The sequence below is a fragment of the Erythranthe guttata genome, chromosome 10 (genome assembly GCF_056151865.1).
Source record: "Erythranthe guttata isolate IM_541 chromosome 10, IM_541, whole genome shotgun sequence".
In the NCBI taxonomy this organism is placed as follows: domain Eukaryota; kingdom Viridiplantae; phylum Streptophyta; class Magnoliopsida; order Lamiales; family Phrymaceae; genus Erythranthe; species Erythranthe guttata.
In genome coordinates, this window is record NC_142542.1 from 15,484,992 (window position 1) to 15,499,784 (window position 14,793).

General features: G+C 34.3%; 2 protein-coding genes and 1 long non-coding RNA gene across 3 annotated transcripts; 1 reads left to right on the forward strand and 2 right to left on the reverse strand.

The window, feature by feature from the left end:
* Positions 1 to 1,031: 1,031 nt before the first annotated feature.
* Positions 1,032 to 3,644, reverse strand: LOC148767684 (uncharacterized). Its single transcript, XR_016034100.1, has 2 exons — positions 3,336 to 3,644; positions 1,032 to 1,197 (listed from the first exon to the last, which is right to left on the reverse strand). It is a non-coding gene; the product is annotated as an uncharacterized LOC148767684 (long non-coding RNA).
* Positions 3,645 to 8,844: 5,200 nt separating this feature from the next.
* LOC105960242 (eukaryotic translation initiation factor 5A) lies at positions 8,845 to 11,496 on the forward strand. Its single transcript, XM_012984409.2, has 5 exons — positions 8,845 to 9,038; positions 10,558 to 10,680; positions 10,811 to 10,867; positions 11,003 to 11,077; positions 11,195 to 11,496. Exons 1-5 carry the CDS (start codon positions 8,916 to 8,918, stop codon positions 11,297 to 11,299), a joined length of 483 nt encoding a protein of 160 aa, XP_012839863.1. The 5' UTR covers positions 8,845 to 8,915; the 3' UTR covers positions 11,300 to 11,496.
* A 607-nt stretch (positions 11,497 to 12,103) lies between these two features.
* Positions 12,104 to 13,951, reverse strand: PUP5 (purine permease 5). The gene is made up of 2 exons (XM_012984407.2): positions 13,776 to 13,951; positions 12,104 to 13,440 (listed from the first exon to the last, which is right to left on the reverse strand). The coding sequence occupies exons 1-2, from the start codon at positions 13,798 to 13,800 to the stop codon at positions 12,377 to 12,379; spliced, it is 1,089 nt and encodes a 362-aa protein (XP_012839861.2). The 5' UTR covers positions 13,801 to 13,951; the 3' UTR covers positions 12,104 to 12,376.
* Between the last annotated feature and the right edge of the window lie 842 nt (positions 13,952 to 14,793).

Consider the following 14,793-nt stretch of genomic DNA (forward strand, 5'->3'; position numbering starts at 1 on the left):
TTCATTTTTGAAGATTATAGTTTTCAAGATGCTTCTAAAGACCCATCCGACAACCAGCCAATTCAAAAATCGACAACATTTAGGTAAAATAGGCCACGCTCATAAATGTGACTACAAATAATAAAACAGCTTACAAGAGCTATGTCGCTCCCCGTAAATCGGCTATATCAAGATAAAAATAAACACTCAATTGACTCATATCCAAATTTGAAATGGCACCTCGAACAAGAGCACATCGCGCGAGGGTTCTCCTCATTGCAAGCGGATCCGCCCATCCTAGAGTCAAAAGAAGAACTAAAGAAAATATGTCATTTTCAAACTTAAACACTAGAAGACGAACTTTTTCGATTTTTGCACTGCTTCGACACATCACTTCATGAAGGATCTTGTGTTTACTGTGATAAAAGATATATTAGGCATGCTTTGCCAACCTTCAGAAGATGCATAAATCTATTTAGGGAAAGATGACCTTTTTCTAGGGGTGTGAACGAGCCGAGCTCGGCTGTTTTGGCCGGCTCGAGCTCGAGGCCATGTTGCCGAGCTCGAGCTCATCGAGTTAATATTTTTTAGCTCGAGCTCGGGCTCATTTAGTTATTTATTTATCTCTTTTTTTATTCTTTAATTTTTTATTAAAAATTATTTATAGGAAAAAAAAAATTATAAATAAATAATGAACTCTTGTTATACATTTTTTTAATTTTTATATTATTATTATAATAATTTATATTATTATGAATTATTTAAGTAATATAGATTTATTTCTATTTAAATACTAGAAATATTTATTATTATAGACTATTTACTATTTAGTTAATATATATATATATATATATATATATATATATATATATATATATATATATATATATAAAACGAAGGCAGCTCGGGACACTACAACAAAAATATCTTATTAGGACACCAAAAATTGCCCTAATACATATCATTTTGAGGTGTAATTATCAATCCCAATTACCCTGCTGCAATATTAACATTTAGAAATACATAGGAAAATGAATTGTATACAACAGTCGAACATGAACATGATCAATCACTATATATTCATCAAAATTTCATCAACATTTGATTTGTAAATTCAACAAATACTATTACAATCTAACCATGACTGTTGAAAATAAAACAAGAATAGCTCCTTCTAAACTGCATCATGCAACAATGAAACTCATCTTCCGAAACGACCTGCGTGTTACAAATAATACGGTAATCAGCTACAAGTAAACAAATAGAAGGAAAATTAAATTTGGGATAAGAAAGAATACTTAACAGCTTAAAGCATAATTACGTTCTGGAGCTCGATGATCACAAAATGATAACTAGGGGTGAGTTCGGGACGGGATTTCGGGAATTCGGGATTTTCGGGATCGGGATTTCGAGATTCGGGATAGAATTTTTAAATCTCAATCCCGTCCCATATTATTAAATCCCGATAATATCGGTATCCCTAAATATTTCGGGAATTCGGGATTGGGATCGGGAATCCCATATTTTGCCTAAAACACTAAGAAATATTATTTTTTTTCCATTAGTATTATTTTATACACTAAACCAATTTGAATATATTATATACATACTATTATTCTTGCACTATTTAGTTTTACCACAAAACTTGGAACAAATAAAATTTAAAAATTTTAAAAATAAGTTGAAACGATATATTATATTGTATTTCTCATATATATATATATATATATATATATATATATATATATATATATATATATATATATATATATATATATATATATATATATATATATATATATATATATATATATATATATATATATATATATATATATATATATATATATATGTGTGTGTGTGTGTGTGTGTGTGTGTGTGTGGTTTTATTAGTTTTTTTTTCTTAATTCCTAATTCGGGATTAAAATATCCCAATCGGGATTGAACCAATTCCCGATCCCGATCCCGTATTTGTTTCTAATCCCGATCCCGAATCCCATAATCCCGAATTCCCGAAGTTTTAGTCCCAAATAGTAAAATTCCATTCGGAACGGTACGGGATCCCGAATCCCGATCCCAAAGTCCCAGCTCTAATGATAACAAGTTGTAGAAGACTAAGGAAACCATATAACTGATAAGGCTAGCCAACTGGTTCACATTTACTAAAAAAATCAAACAACTCAAGGAATATAATTGCTGAAATGTTAAGTCAAGGCATCTCATATGATTATAAGTACACTTAATATCATCGGAAGTGCAATTTAACATACGCGCTCTAGATTTGTCTAAACACCCTCTTGGAGTTTGCTTTACTATAAAGAAACTTTTGAAACCTTATCATATTCTGTAGGCACAACATGTCACATCTTGACACTATTTCAGGCGACTAAATTTGTTATTTTATATATTTATATTACTAACTCGAACACCTCGAAATTGAAGGAATTAAAACTGAACTTAAATCAGTGTAGCATAGAAAAGGAATAGAGTGTACTACGAGAATTCCAAATAGTTACAATGAAATATCAACAATAATGGTACACTATCACCTCTATTAGAACTAGATCAGGCTAACCATATATCATTTCACTAGTGTATCATTCATATTCCATATAGATATATACACCTTATGCAATCCATCAATCAAACTAGTAAATATGTGATTGCAATTTAGTGACCAAGATCTAGTAAATACAAAGGCAATAAATATTATTCAATAAAAAGAGTTTGTAATGATCAATCAGATTTACTATTGTTATAGAATCAATTAAAGCAAGAAGTAATACACATATGTCCAAACACTAATAATGGATGGACAATCCAGTAGTGTAGATTTTCTTCTAAGAGTAAAACCTGAAAGTAAAGGCATAATAAGATATGTATTTGGTGAAATTTCTCTCAAAATATAAATATTATGCACTTGATAAATTTATGGTATTAGTGATAAACACAATTGTCAAAAATTCACCTAAGAAGTTAAAAATTAAAATTCATTAATCAATCAGGAGTGGAAGACAATGACCATAACTCATTTTTCCCCCAGTATGTATTATCAGATTTTCTTTGTACCATAGTTGTTTAGCAAATACAAAGACAAGAAGAAGCGAAAGGGCCTTAGCCAATGCCACATATGAACAGACCTTCAAGATCTTTGTGTAGAAGTCCAGTGTAATTAAAATTGAATTGTATACAACTTCCTAGATTATACTATACTTATATGTCTAATTTTCGTATCAGACAAACACAGATACGAGTTCAGTATTATAAATTAGGGATTAGGGCTTGAATACAATTGATTAGATGAGAAATTTTCATACAAATTAACAGCCTTATAGAGAGGAAAGAAAGGAAATTACCTTCTTAAAATGGAGAACTCTTCGTTGCGTTTGTAGTGGGTTCTCAAATTGAACGCGCCCTAACGAAAAAAAGAGGTGAAAATGAAAACAAGTCTCAACGGTGAACTCTTCTTCTACTTCTTCGGTGGAGAACCATTCTTATTCTTCGGCGGTGGACTCTTCTTTTTCTTCTTCGCCCGAGAACTCTTATTCTTTGGCAGATCGGAGATCTCTTTTCTTCTTCAGCGTATCAATTTTGTCTGCTGCGTTAGAAAAAAGACTTTGGGCTTTTTATCGAGTTCGGTTACAAGGGTAAATTTGGTTTGGGGTGAGAAAAAATATATATATAAAAATACAAAACAAAACTACCGCCACTCATAAATAGTCCAAGTCTAACATGTATATTTGAGGCGTCAAAGAAAAGTGCCTCTAAATTTTGAAAGACAAGTGCCCCAAAAAATTTAATAAATTAGATATATTATTAAATGTCCTAATAGATCAAATTTGAGACATTTATAAAAAAATGTCTCTAACAAAGTGTCTCTATATCCATATTTTGTTGTAGTGCGAGTTGTCGAACACCTAAATTTGAGCTCGAGCTCGAGCTCGAACTCAAGCCTTTGTCGAGCTGGCTCAGTGTGTTCGCGAGCCGGCTCGGCTCGTTTACCACGCTTACCTTTTCGGCTTTCCCACATCTCTTGGCGATACACTTGTCAAACTAGGTGGGTCGCTTGCCCGAACCAAGACATCGTGGGAATACTTCAATCGAAGAATCTACTTAGCCGCCACCTCCACTTTCACTGCACAAGCCAAAATACTATCGCCAGCCAATAAAAACATACAACATAATACTCCATTATTCTCCCAATATTTGACGTTCTAGCAAATATTGTTTTTCCCAAATTATATGTCGTTTGAAACTTTCAATGTAAAACCTTATTTTTCCTTCCAAGCTTACTCTTACCATTAATTATTGTAAATCTTTAATTTTACCACAAATTATTTCGTTGTTCAATCGATACTTAATGTGAAATTAATGACAATTTGTCAAATTCTCTATGTCAATTAATATCCCTTTTTTTTCATTGAACACAAGTAATGATAAAAAGTTATAAAGTAAAATCCAAACAAAGAACAATATGTTGTAAATTTCCGGGAAATGAAGAATGAAGATTTAGGAGTTTTTAGATGATAAGAAAATAACTGAAGAATCTATAGATGTTAGATTCCAACCCTATTTTAGAAGTACTCACAAACAAGACAAATTTTGATTTGAACTTAGTTATAGAATGGGATTTTGATTGACAAAAAACTTTTTAGAATGAAGAAATTTAACAAATAGTTTGAAACATGCTAAAAATTTATCTACCTAACTTCTAAGAAGAAGAAGAAGAAGAAGAAGAAGAAGAAGAAGAAGAAGAAGAAGAAGAAGAAGAAGAAGAAGAAGAAGAAGAAGAAGAAGAAGAAGAAGAAGAAGAAGAAGAAGAAGAAGAAGAAGAAGAAGAAGAAGAAGAAGAAGAAGAAGAAGAAGAAGAAGAAGAAGAAGAAGAAGAAGAAGAAGAAGAAGAAGAAGAAGAAGAAGAAGAAGAAGAAGAAGAAGAAGAAGAAGAAGAAGAAGAAGAAGAAGAAGAAGAAGAAGAAGAAGAAGAAGAAGAAGAAGAAGAAGAAGAAGAAGAAGAAGAAGAAGAAGAAGAAGAAGAAGAAGAAGAAGAAGGAGCATCATCATATTAGTTACTCATAAGATTATTTTGAGATTTGAATATTTTTGCAGAAAGGCAATGAACCTCACTCTTGAAATTTGTGTACTCCTCAAACCTTATCAATGAAGAAAATTAAAGTTCTATATCAGCAACTAATTGTTTAAGTAGATACAATTTGATGACAGAGCAATGTTAGAAACAAAAACTAGAGATGGACATTTGCATTTTCTTAAAACAAATTTAACCTAAACAATTTAGAACTTTTTGTTGTAACTCGTGGTCACATTTCATTTGAGTAGGTACTCGGCATAGTTGCCACTATCTTTCTAACCTTGCTTTATTAATACGTGGGATCTTGAATTTATTAAAACCTTATGTTCACATTATTTCTGTCATGCACGTTAGCAATGTTAGGAATATACGCTTGGATTTCCTCGCCAAAAATTTCCAAATACCGTGACCACAACAGTAACAAGCAGATCAACGATTTTAGGTGTCAGCTTGTACTGTATTCATTGAATAGCAGTGAAAAAACCAAGATCTAAAAATTCAAATCTGGAGAGTATGGAGGTTGACACATCAAAAGAATATCAAATCCATCTTGCGTCGTTGCTCGACCAAATTCAATATCATTGACCAATATGTGATCAGTGTATTGTCTTGTTGAATGGATGTTAGATATCTCGAGTCTTCTCTTGGTCATTTTATCTTGATCGCAAGGATGAATTTTTCACTCAAGCATGACCTTATAGTGTCTTTGTTCACCGATGCAATTGATTTCGTCTCTAGCGTACCTGCAACCCTATTCATACTGTTTCTTTTAGCCGGCTCTTACGTAACAAGAGAAACACTCCAATTTTCCCGAAAAAAATCTCATTCCCTCTTCATCGGACCTTGGACTAGCAATAGCAACAAAAAACATGACCATGTCAATGAAGTTTTACTTCATCAAGTAGAGCCATTTTTCATTGAGATGTACAATGCTATACATTCCCCTAAAAACCGGATCATATTGTATGCCTAGAACTATAAAGCATTGACAAGTAGAACTGCAGTCGAGATTTTTTATTTTCCTCCTTAAGAAAAGGCTTGATATCATATGAATGTTGTCGTACTTTTTTTTTTTTGAACTTTAAACGTCTAAACAATGTGATTTTCGACATGTTCAAGGAGTTAAAGACTCAAGAATTTGATCACAGTTAATTTGAATTCTCTTCGGCCCACATTATTTTGTCCATTTTATGTGATACATCATCATGTGCACCTTTTTCTGAGAATCATCAGCTCGTCAATCGTAATTTTGTAGGTTTTATCCTCAAATCCATTTTCTCACAATTGAGAACTTTCATTCAAGTCGACGCCTCCAAGGCGATGTCTTTCTTAACCATACTGCCTAGCCATCTCCTTCCAAGACGACACCCCTTAAGCTATCTCATTTCTACCCGGTACACTATGCCCAATGTTCGTCCTTTTGTGGCTCAATCGAGTATCGACATTCTTTGAGATGACAACATGCAGAGCGTCTTCAATTGGCTCAATTAATAACTTAGCACACTAAATTTCGTGTTTAGCCTTTGATAATATGGCGCCCATGAGTTGTCCTCCCACCACTCCGTGGAGGACTTGGCGCTCTCAAACCGCCCTCGCACAGCTCCGTAGAGGATCCAATAATCCACAACACCTATTAGCCCTCGGTACACAATGGACCTCTGTTAATGCGTGCTACCCCGTGGTGACACCTTCCAATACGATCTGCCCCACATCAATTATCCGTCCAGCACGACATCACAAATTGTGCATAGAAGCGCAACTCCTCAAGAGCCGACAACTTGAAGTGGCGAGTTGTCTAACAACATATGTTGAGACGTCAATTTTCAAATGGCATGGCTAGCCCTCTATCAACATTTATATAAATGGTTGAGCCTTCCACGGTCCGATGAGCTGCCTACTTGTGGTTGGCATGACAAGTTGTCAACCTTTAGTTCTACTAATCGTTGGGCCTCCCACAGTCTCACGAGTTGTCTACTTGTCAATGACATGGCGAGTCGTCAACCATCATTTCTACAAACCGTTGAGTCTCCCACTATGCCATGACTTGTTTACTTGACAATGACATGGTGGTCGTCAACCGCCATCTCTACTAATCGTTGACCTGCCAAGGCCTCACGAGCTGTTTACTTGCCAATGACACTACAAGCCGTCAACCACCATTTCTATTGATAGTTGAGCCACCCACTGTCTTATGAGTCACCTACTTGTCAATGGCAAACAACACAACCACCGTTTTTACGCATTGTTGATTACACTTACCAAGTTGCTTTCACAACCAAATCTCAGATGTCCTAAATATGACTACACACACTAATTACTTCATCAATTCTCGATACTCGAGACTCAATCGAGAGTAGGGAGCTTATTATGGGCCCAAGCCCAACGACCTATATTCACAAACCCATAGAGATACACAAACCAACTCAAATCGGCTCAACTTAATAATATAAGCCCGAATTAGCTAAGGCCCAAGTTAAGAGACTCTCATGAGAATATTTTCTCCATGTAAATACTTGAAAACCTCCAAAATCAAGGATACATAAATCATAATTCACGAAGAGCCTCTTGAGTTCTCTAAATTCTCCTATCATATAAAAATGACTTCAGCGTCGGAAAATTTTCGCCAAAATCAAGCCCCGGCTCAGTGATGATGTTTTGTGACACATGATCAAATATCCACGAATATTTAGTGGATTGAGTTTTTCTGACATCGTAAACACCACTCAATGCCCGAAGACCCGCCATTGTGAGTTGTCGATGGATAAATTAGGGTGAATGGGAGTTTAGAAATTTGAATTTGAGTGTTTGAAATAGTTTTAAGTAATTTCAATTAGTAAAAAAACAAAAAAAAAAAAGTAATTTCAATTAGTAAAGGAGTTTTTAGATGTGAAATTAATACATATAGCCATTTTTAGTTTTTAAGTGTCAGTTTAGTAATATAATAATTTTCTATACTAAGTGTTATTTTAGAATTTTAAGATAAAATTTATTATTTTTGTCAATTTTACTCCAATATTATAGATGGAATAATGTATAGAGGGGAAAAAATGTTGAAAATCACAAACGAATAATTTAGTCAAATAAGAAGAAAAAAATTACTCCCAAAAATAAAAAATAAAAACTAATAAATAAACAAAGATATTTTTCCTAAAAAATCAAGAATAATTAGTAATAACTTTTTATATTGTTTTAAGGGTAAACACTTTCCCCCTACTTTGGCTAGATATCGTTTCACTCCCTTATAGTTTTTATTGCATCGATTTGTCTCTCTACACTTGAAAAATTGTCTCAATGTGGCCATCGCCGTTAGTTTTCAGACCTTTGACATTAACACCGTTTGATCGAATTTTTATTTTTTTTTAAATAGCGTTTGGTCTAAGGTCTGAAATTAAAAAAAAAAAACCACTCCACCCAGTTAAAATAATTATTAGAAAAATTAAAATAATGAAAAAAATTGTGTTGCCGTCGTGGACTATGCTTTCTCGTTGTCTTAAATTTTTTTTTTTTTTTTAAATAATTATTTAAACTGAGAGAGGTGGTGTTTTTGTAATTTCAGATCTTAGACCAAACGGTGTTAAGCTCAAATATCTGACAACTAACAGCGAGGGCAACATTGAGACAATTTCTTAAATGCAGGGTGGCAAATCGATGCAATCGAAATTAGAAGGGGATAAAGTGATATCGATGCAAAGTAAACACGAAAAATGTAATTTGCCCTTGTTTTAATTGATGTTCTTTTACCATAACAACCTCTAGTCATTATCTCTATTCTCTACCCCTTTCAAGAGCGAGTTGAATCAACAAAATAAATAAATTCTAGAGAGAGAAACAGGAGAGAGAGAGAGAGAAGATGTCGGACGAGGAGCATCAGTTCGAATCTAAGGCGGACGCCGGTGCATCCAAGACTTACCCTCAGCAAGCTGGCACCATCCGCAAGGGTGGTTACATCGTCATCAAGGCCAGGCCCTGCAAGGTCGGATCTCTCTCTCTCTCTCTCTCTCTCTCTCTCTCTCTCTCTCTCTCCCCGGTGGAGATTCGATTCGAATATTCTATGCTTCGGGGGTTTTTTTATTGATTTCGAAATGGATTTGTGTTTGTTAAATTAGATCTTCGTGGATCTACATTTAGAGTTTTCTTCTTTTATTTGGTTGGTTAATTATTTTTGTAATTAGCATTAAACCTCGTTTTTATTGCGTTTATCTTATTTCTTATGTGATTTAATTTTGAATTCATAGCTAGGGTTTATGTACTTATGTGTTAAACAGTTCTGAAAACAGAGTTATTTGTTTTGACCGCCGTAGAATTTAGGGTTTATTTGATATACAGTTTGTTAATTCTTTATCAATTTTGCCACATCTTTTTCGTGTGTTCAAATAGTCAATGCTAACCTTGTGGCTGTCATTTTAATTTGTATTCGTTGTTCTTAGATTCAGGGGCTAATAATAAGAACTGTATATTTCATTCTCCGTATTGAACGGTTAATATTCGTCTTAGATGTTTAGTGCATTTATTTCATTCAACTTGTTCGGGATGCAATTCCTATTCCATATTTTGTAAAATTCATATCACCTCCAATTTGAAATAGCGGTTTAAATTCTTGCTGCTCCCGTGTTAATCAAGAAATTATTTCTTCACGATCAGCCCCTTTGTTTCCAAGTATATACATTCTAGGATTAAGAGGGTGTTTGGCTAAGCTTATAAGTTGTTAAAAAGAGCTTAGAAGATTTTAAAAGTGCTTATAGCTCTTTCAAAGTGTTTGGTAATTTTTTTAAAAAGATCTTAGAAAATACTTATATCCCACATTTTTATTTAGGGTAAATTTCACTTTCCCCCCTTGTACTTTGGATCGGTATCACTTCACCCCCTTCTACTCTCGATTACATCGATTTGCCCCCTGCACTTGAAAAATTGTCTAAATGCGACCCTCGATGTTAGTTGTCGAACATTTCACCTTAAGTTTGATCTAAGCTCTGAAATTACCAAAACGCCACCTCTCCCAGTTTAAATACTTGTAAAAAAACAAAAAAATAAAAAACAAACAAAAAATAAAATAATAAAAGATTATTATCCTTTTTTACGAATTGTAATGTCTTTTAAGTCATAATACATGTGCATGTACTTCTCCCAATGTGGTTCCTTCTTACATGTCGAATCTAGATATTTTTGTTTCGATGTGCCGAATAATACCAAACAAAATGATACTACATATGGAATGTTGCCCTTGCAAAATTTGTTTCAAACATTTTAATTTTGCTAAATTGTTAAGAGTGACAATTTTTTTTGTGTTTCAACACATTTATTTTTGGGAAATGGTGTTTATTAATTAAATTTCCATTCTTCTACTGTATTGGGTTTTTTTTCCTTTTTTCTTTTGGTCCCTTAAAATAATACTACAATGGCTCATGAATTACCTGAAACTTCCATCTCTTTCGATGAATTATTTCTCACTAAAAAACTGATATGATTATTTTGTTATGTTTTATATTGAATAGGTTGTTGAAGTCTCCACCTCGAAAACTGGCAAGCATGGGCACGCCAAGTGTCACTTTGTGGCAATCGACATTTTCAATGGCAAAAAGCTCGAAGATATCGTTCCATCCTCTCATAATTGTGATGTAATCCGCTGTTAATTAGTTATTTTTTTTATTTTTTATTTTTTCCTCTCGAGTTTGTTTTAAGAAAGATCCCACCAAATTATCGACATAATTTGGCTGATATTTTGGATTATCTTTTCTTTTTTTTCAGGTGCCTCATGTGAACCGTACCGACTATCAGCTCATTGACATCTCTGAAGATGGTTTTGTAAGTTTATTTTTCGTATTATTTTATTATCAACTATTTAAGCTGAGCTTGTTCCCATTCTCTTTATTACACCTTCATTGAAAAAAAAATCCATTTGAAAAACTCAAATTCGACAATTTATTTATTGTGTCGTAGGTTTCTCTTCTAACTGAAAACGGTAACACGAAAGATGATTTGAAGCTTCCCACCGATGACAGTCTGCTTAGCCAGGTGAAAACATATTTTATTTTTTCTTTTATATGCAATTATCGACGATAATATATTGTCGTGTGTTTAAAATTGATTTAAATTACTGAATTTGGGAATTTTGGTTTCGACTGGATGCAGATTAAAGGTGGGTTCGAGGAAGGAAAGGACCTTGTGGTTTCTGTCATGTCTGCTATGGGAGAAGAGCAGATCTGTGCCCTCAAAGACATTGGTCCCAAAAATTAAATAGAGAAAAAAACATATATATGCATGTTTGTTTATCTTTGCAACATATATCTATATAATCAAGAAAATCCCTGTTACAATAGTCGAAAGTGCTACTCGTCGGGTTTATACTGTTATTGAACAAGTAAATAACCCTTGTGGAAATAATTTCATTCGCGACTAAAACTTAGTTTTTTTTTTTTTTTTTTTTTTATATAGATTTTGAGTGATTTCTCTAGAACTTTTGCCTGAAATTTTGCTTCACGTATATGCTCAGTCCTTTAGTATAACTGTCAGGTTAGCTGAAAAATTAGAGTAAATTAGAGCCACCCTGCTGAGGTAAGGTTATACTATGAAAACCCCCTTCCTGTTAAGGTAATTATAACTACTCCTCAACTATGAATTTTATTACACGCCCACTCTTGGGATGTCAAATTTAGTTGAAACTTCTAGAATATGTGCAATACTTTCCAGTTTGTATTCGTTTTACCTCATTCGAGTTCCATATTTTGAAAGAAGATGATCATAAGATGTGTCTCTTGATTTGTAAATATCATAGCATTTTTGCACAAAACGAGTACAAACTAAAGAAGATTTCACATAATCTAGAAGATTATGTTGCATTTGACACTATAAAGATGGACGTGTAAGAAGATTCATAGTTAAGGCGATCGTTGTAATTATTCAACCATGAGGGTTTTTTCATAATTTGAAATTACTTGTGGCCGTATTTTACCCAAAAAATCATCACTTCACTTAACAATCATGTCATATCTGGAATTTTGCCACTCTCAATATTTTTTTCTCAAACGTTCGCTTACTCAATTTGAATGCTCAAACTCGGGCCTTTACTCGTATAAGTAGGCTCATCGTATATAATCAAACCGTAGAATCGAGCTTCAAATACGCTCTGCTCAACTCAGAGCCCTAGATGAACTTGGCCGAAACAATTAAACTGAAAAGTGTTACACTATGACGTAAAATACAAATACATCAAATAATGTATACGCTTCTGCAGATGGCCATTAAACATCCGTCGCAGATAAATATAAACACATAACTTATAGTAAAAGAATAGAGATACACTCTCGCCCACGGTCAAGACGAATCTTTACTCTGAGAATAATTCCCGTATATGTAAGAACTGAATCCCCAAAACGTAATAACCAAAGACAGAATCTTGAAACCGCTCATCGGATCATGCAATATCAAAACAGCTGCAATGCTTGTAAGTGGGACCCTTATCGAGTTCAGAACGCCAGCTAGGACAGTGGACGCTAAAAATACGACAGCTGTCCCTCCCAAAATCCCCAATTGAAAAGTAATCACACTCCATATAAGAACAGACAGATACGAGCTTTTACCGCCGTCAAAAACCTTTGCCTCGTACGCCATTTCTTGAAAATCATCGTTCACTAGTAAACCAATCGTAGTGAAAAGAAACCCGAATAATGAAACCATCACTTGCTGCTCAAGAACCACATGAAAAGATCTTCTCCCGAGCAATTTAATAAAAACTAACTCCGACAGAGCGAAGATCAATCCGTGCAATAATGATCCAAGAATATTCCATACGAACCCCATCGCGTACTGACTTTTTGTGACGTATCCGTATCTATCCGAATTCGAATCGAGTGCGATTATAGCCATCGCGCATGTGATGACCACAACCGCGTTTATAGTCGACGCGTTGACTTTGTTCTTGACCAAGAGGTACCCGAAGAAAGCCGAGAATATGAGTGAAGTGGACCCCAGTAGAGAAGCGGTCGAAGCTGGCAAATACGCGTACCCGTACGCGTACATGAGATTGTCCGCAGCGGTTAAGAATCCCAATCCGATGTAGGATAAGACAAGTTTTAAGGTTAAAGGGGTGGGGAATAAACCTAGGAAAAAGTATGTTGGGATTAAGACGAGCAAGGGGATCGGCCAACCGGCTACTGCCACCCAAGATATGATCCATTTGCTGGTCCCGCCGTTGGAGTAGTAAACACGAGAGAGAAGAGACGAAGCGGGGAAAGCTACTAGCATCGAAATGCTGCTTAGGGTTAGAAGTGTCCAATGCGAGACGGGCTTGCTTCTGTATGCGTTGGAAGCTGCGGTTGTGAGAGCGGCGAGTTTGTTCCAGAAGGTTTTCGGTTTTGGAACTGCTTCTTCCATTGGAACTGATCGAAAATTACGGAAAAGAGGAGATTAAAATGACTGCTGATAGAATTAACTTTGGATAACAATATCAAAAAATATAAAACTTCTATAAGGTATGGTAATCGGCAATTCGTCGAACACTTGGTGTGCTAATCTAAAGATTCCAACACAGACAGATACACACACAATTCACATAATTACAACATCAAGAAAACAGCCCATCTGCCAATTTTTCTTAATTGAACAACAAATAAATAACTTGAAATCAAAACATCACAAGATCTCCATATAAAAAAAACACAAGAAAAGAAAAAGGGCGAATTATCAGATAAAAGAGTTGAAAGTTTGAGCTAACCTGAAATTATGAGTGCCTCCTGCATGAATCCCGGAATACTTGTTTCTACTTACTTTTTTCTGCTGAATCTGACTGTTAACAAGAATCAGTTTTTTTTTTCTTGATGATTATGAGCCGAATTTGTGGCTTATGAGGAGGGCCACGTTTTTTCCGTGGTTGCGTTTTCTGAAAAAGGACAGAATTGATTATAGGAAATTAATTGTTTAATTAACGTAATGAGATTTTTCTTACTGCATTTAGAAACTGGTAATTGGTAATTGGTAAATACTCCACACAAGGGATTAGGTGAAGAAAAAGCTAGTGAGAACTGAAAAGTTAGTGTTGGTCCCTAATTTTTTTAATCACAAATGCTATTCATATTGCAAGTTTTACTGGCTCGGTTGCAGTGTGACCTTATTTTATTTGTAAGTTTTATTCAAAAGAATTAAAATTCTCTCAAACCCTTTTTAAATTTTCGCGAATTAGACGAGCAATAATGATAAATATTTGAAATTATTTTAATTACTTGTTTGAGTAGATTTAATGTTTAGTTAACAAATTGATCAGAATAAGTTTATAATTGAATTGAGAAAAAAGAAAAAATCGCCTTTGTTTCCTGCTACAAAGCATGAAATGGACTTCCTCATTTCATATTTCGTCGCACGAAATAGAGGAATTTTTCAAAATTTTGGTTTGTTTCGTGTAGATTTACACGATCAACGCGTGAAATGGTTCAAAAAAAAAGAAAGAATCCATTTCGTGTGAAATTACACGAAGCGCCTCATGTAATTTTACACGAAATGGAACGACATTAAAAAAAATCATTTCGTGTGGGATTACACGAAATGCAACATTGCATTTCGTGTAATGTTACACGAAATGCATTAAAAAAAAGGTAAATTCCACTTTTCCCCTTGTACTTTGGCTCGATATCACTTTATCCCCCTTCTATTCTCGATTGCATCGATTTGCCCCTTGTACTTGAAAATTTGTCTCAATGCGGCCCTCATCGTTAGTTTTCAGACCTTTGATCTTAACA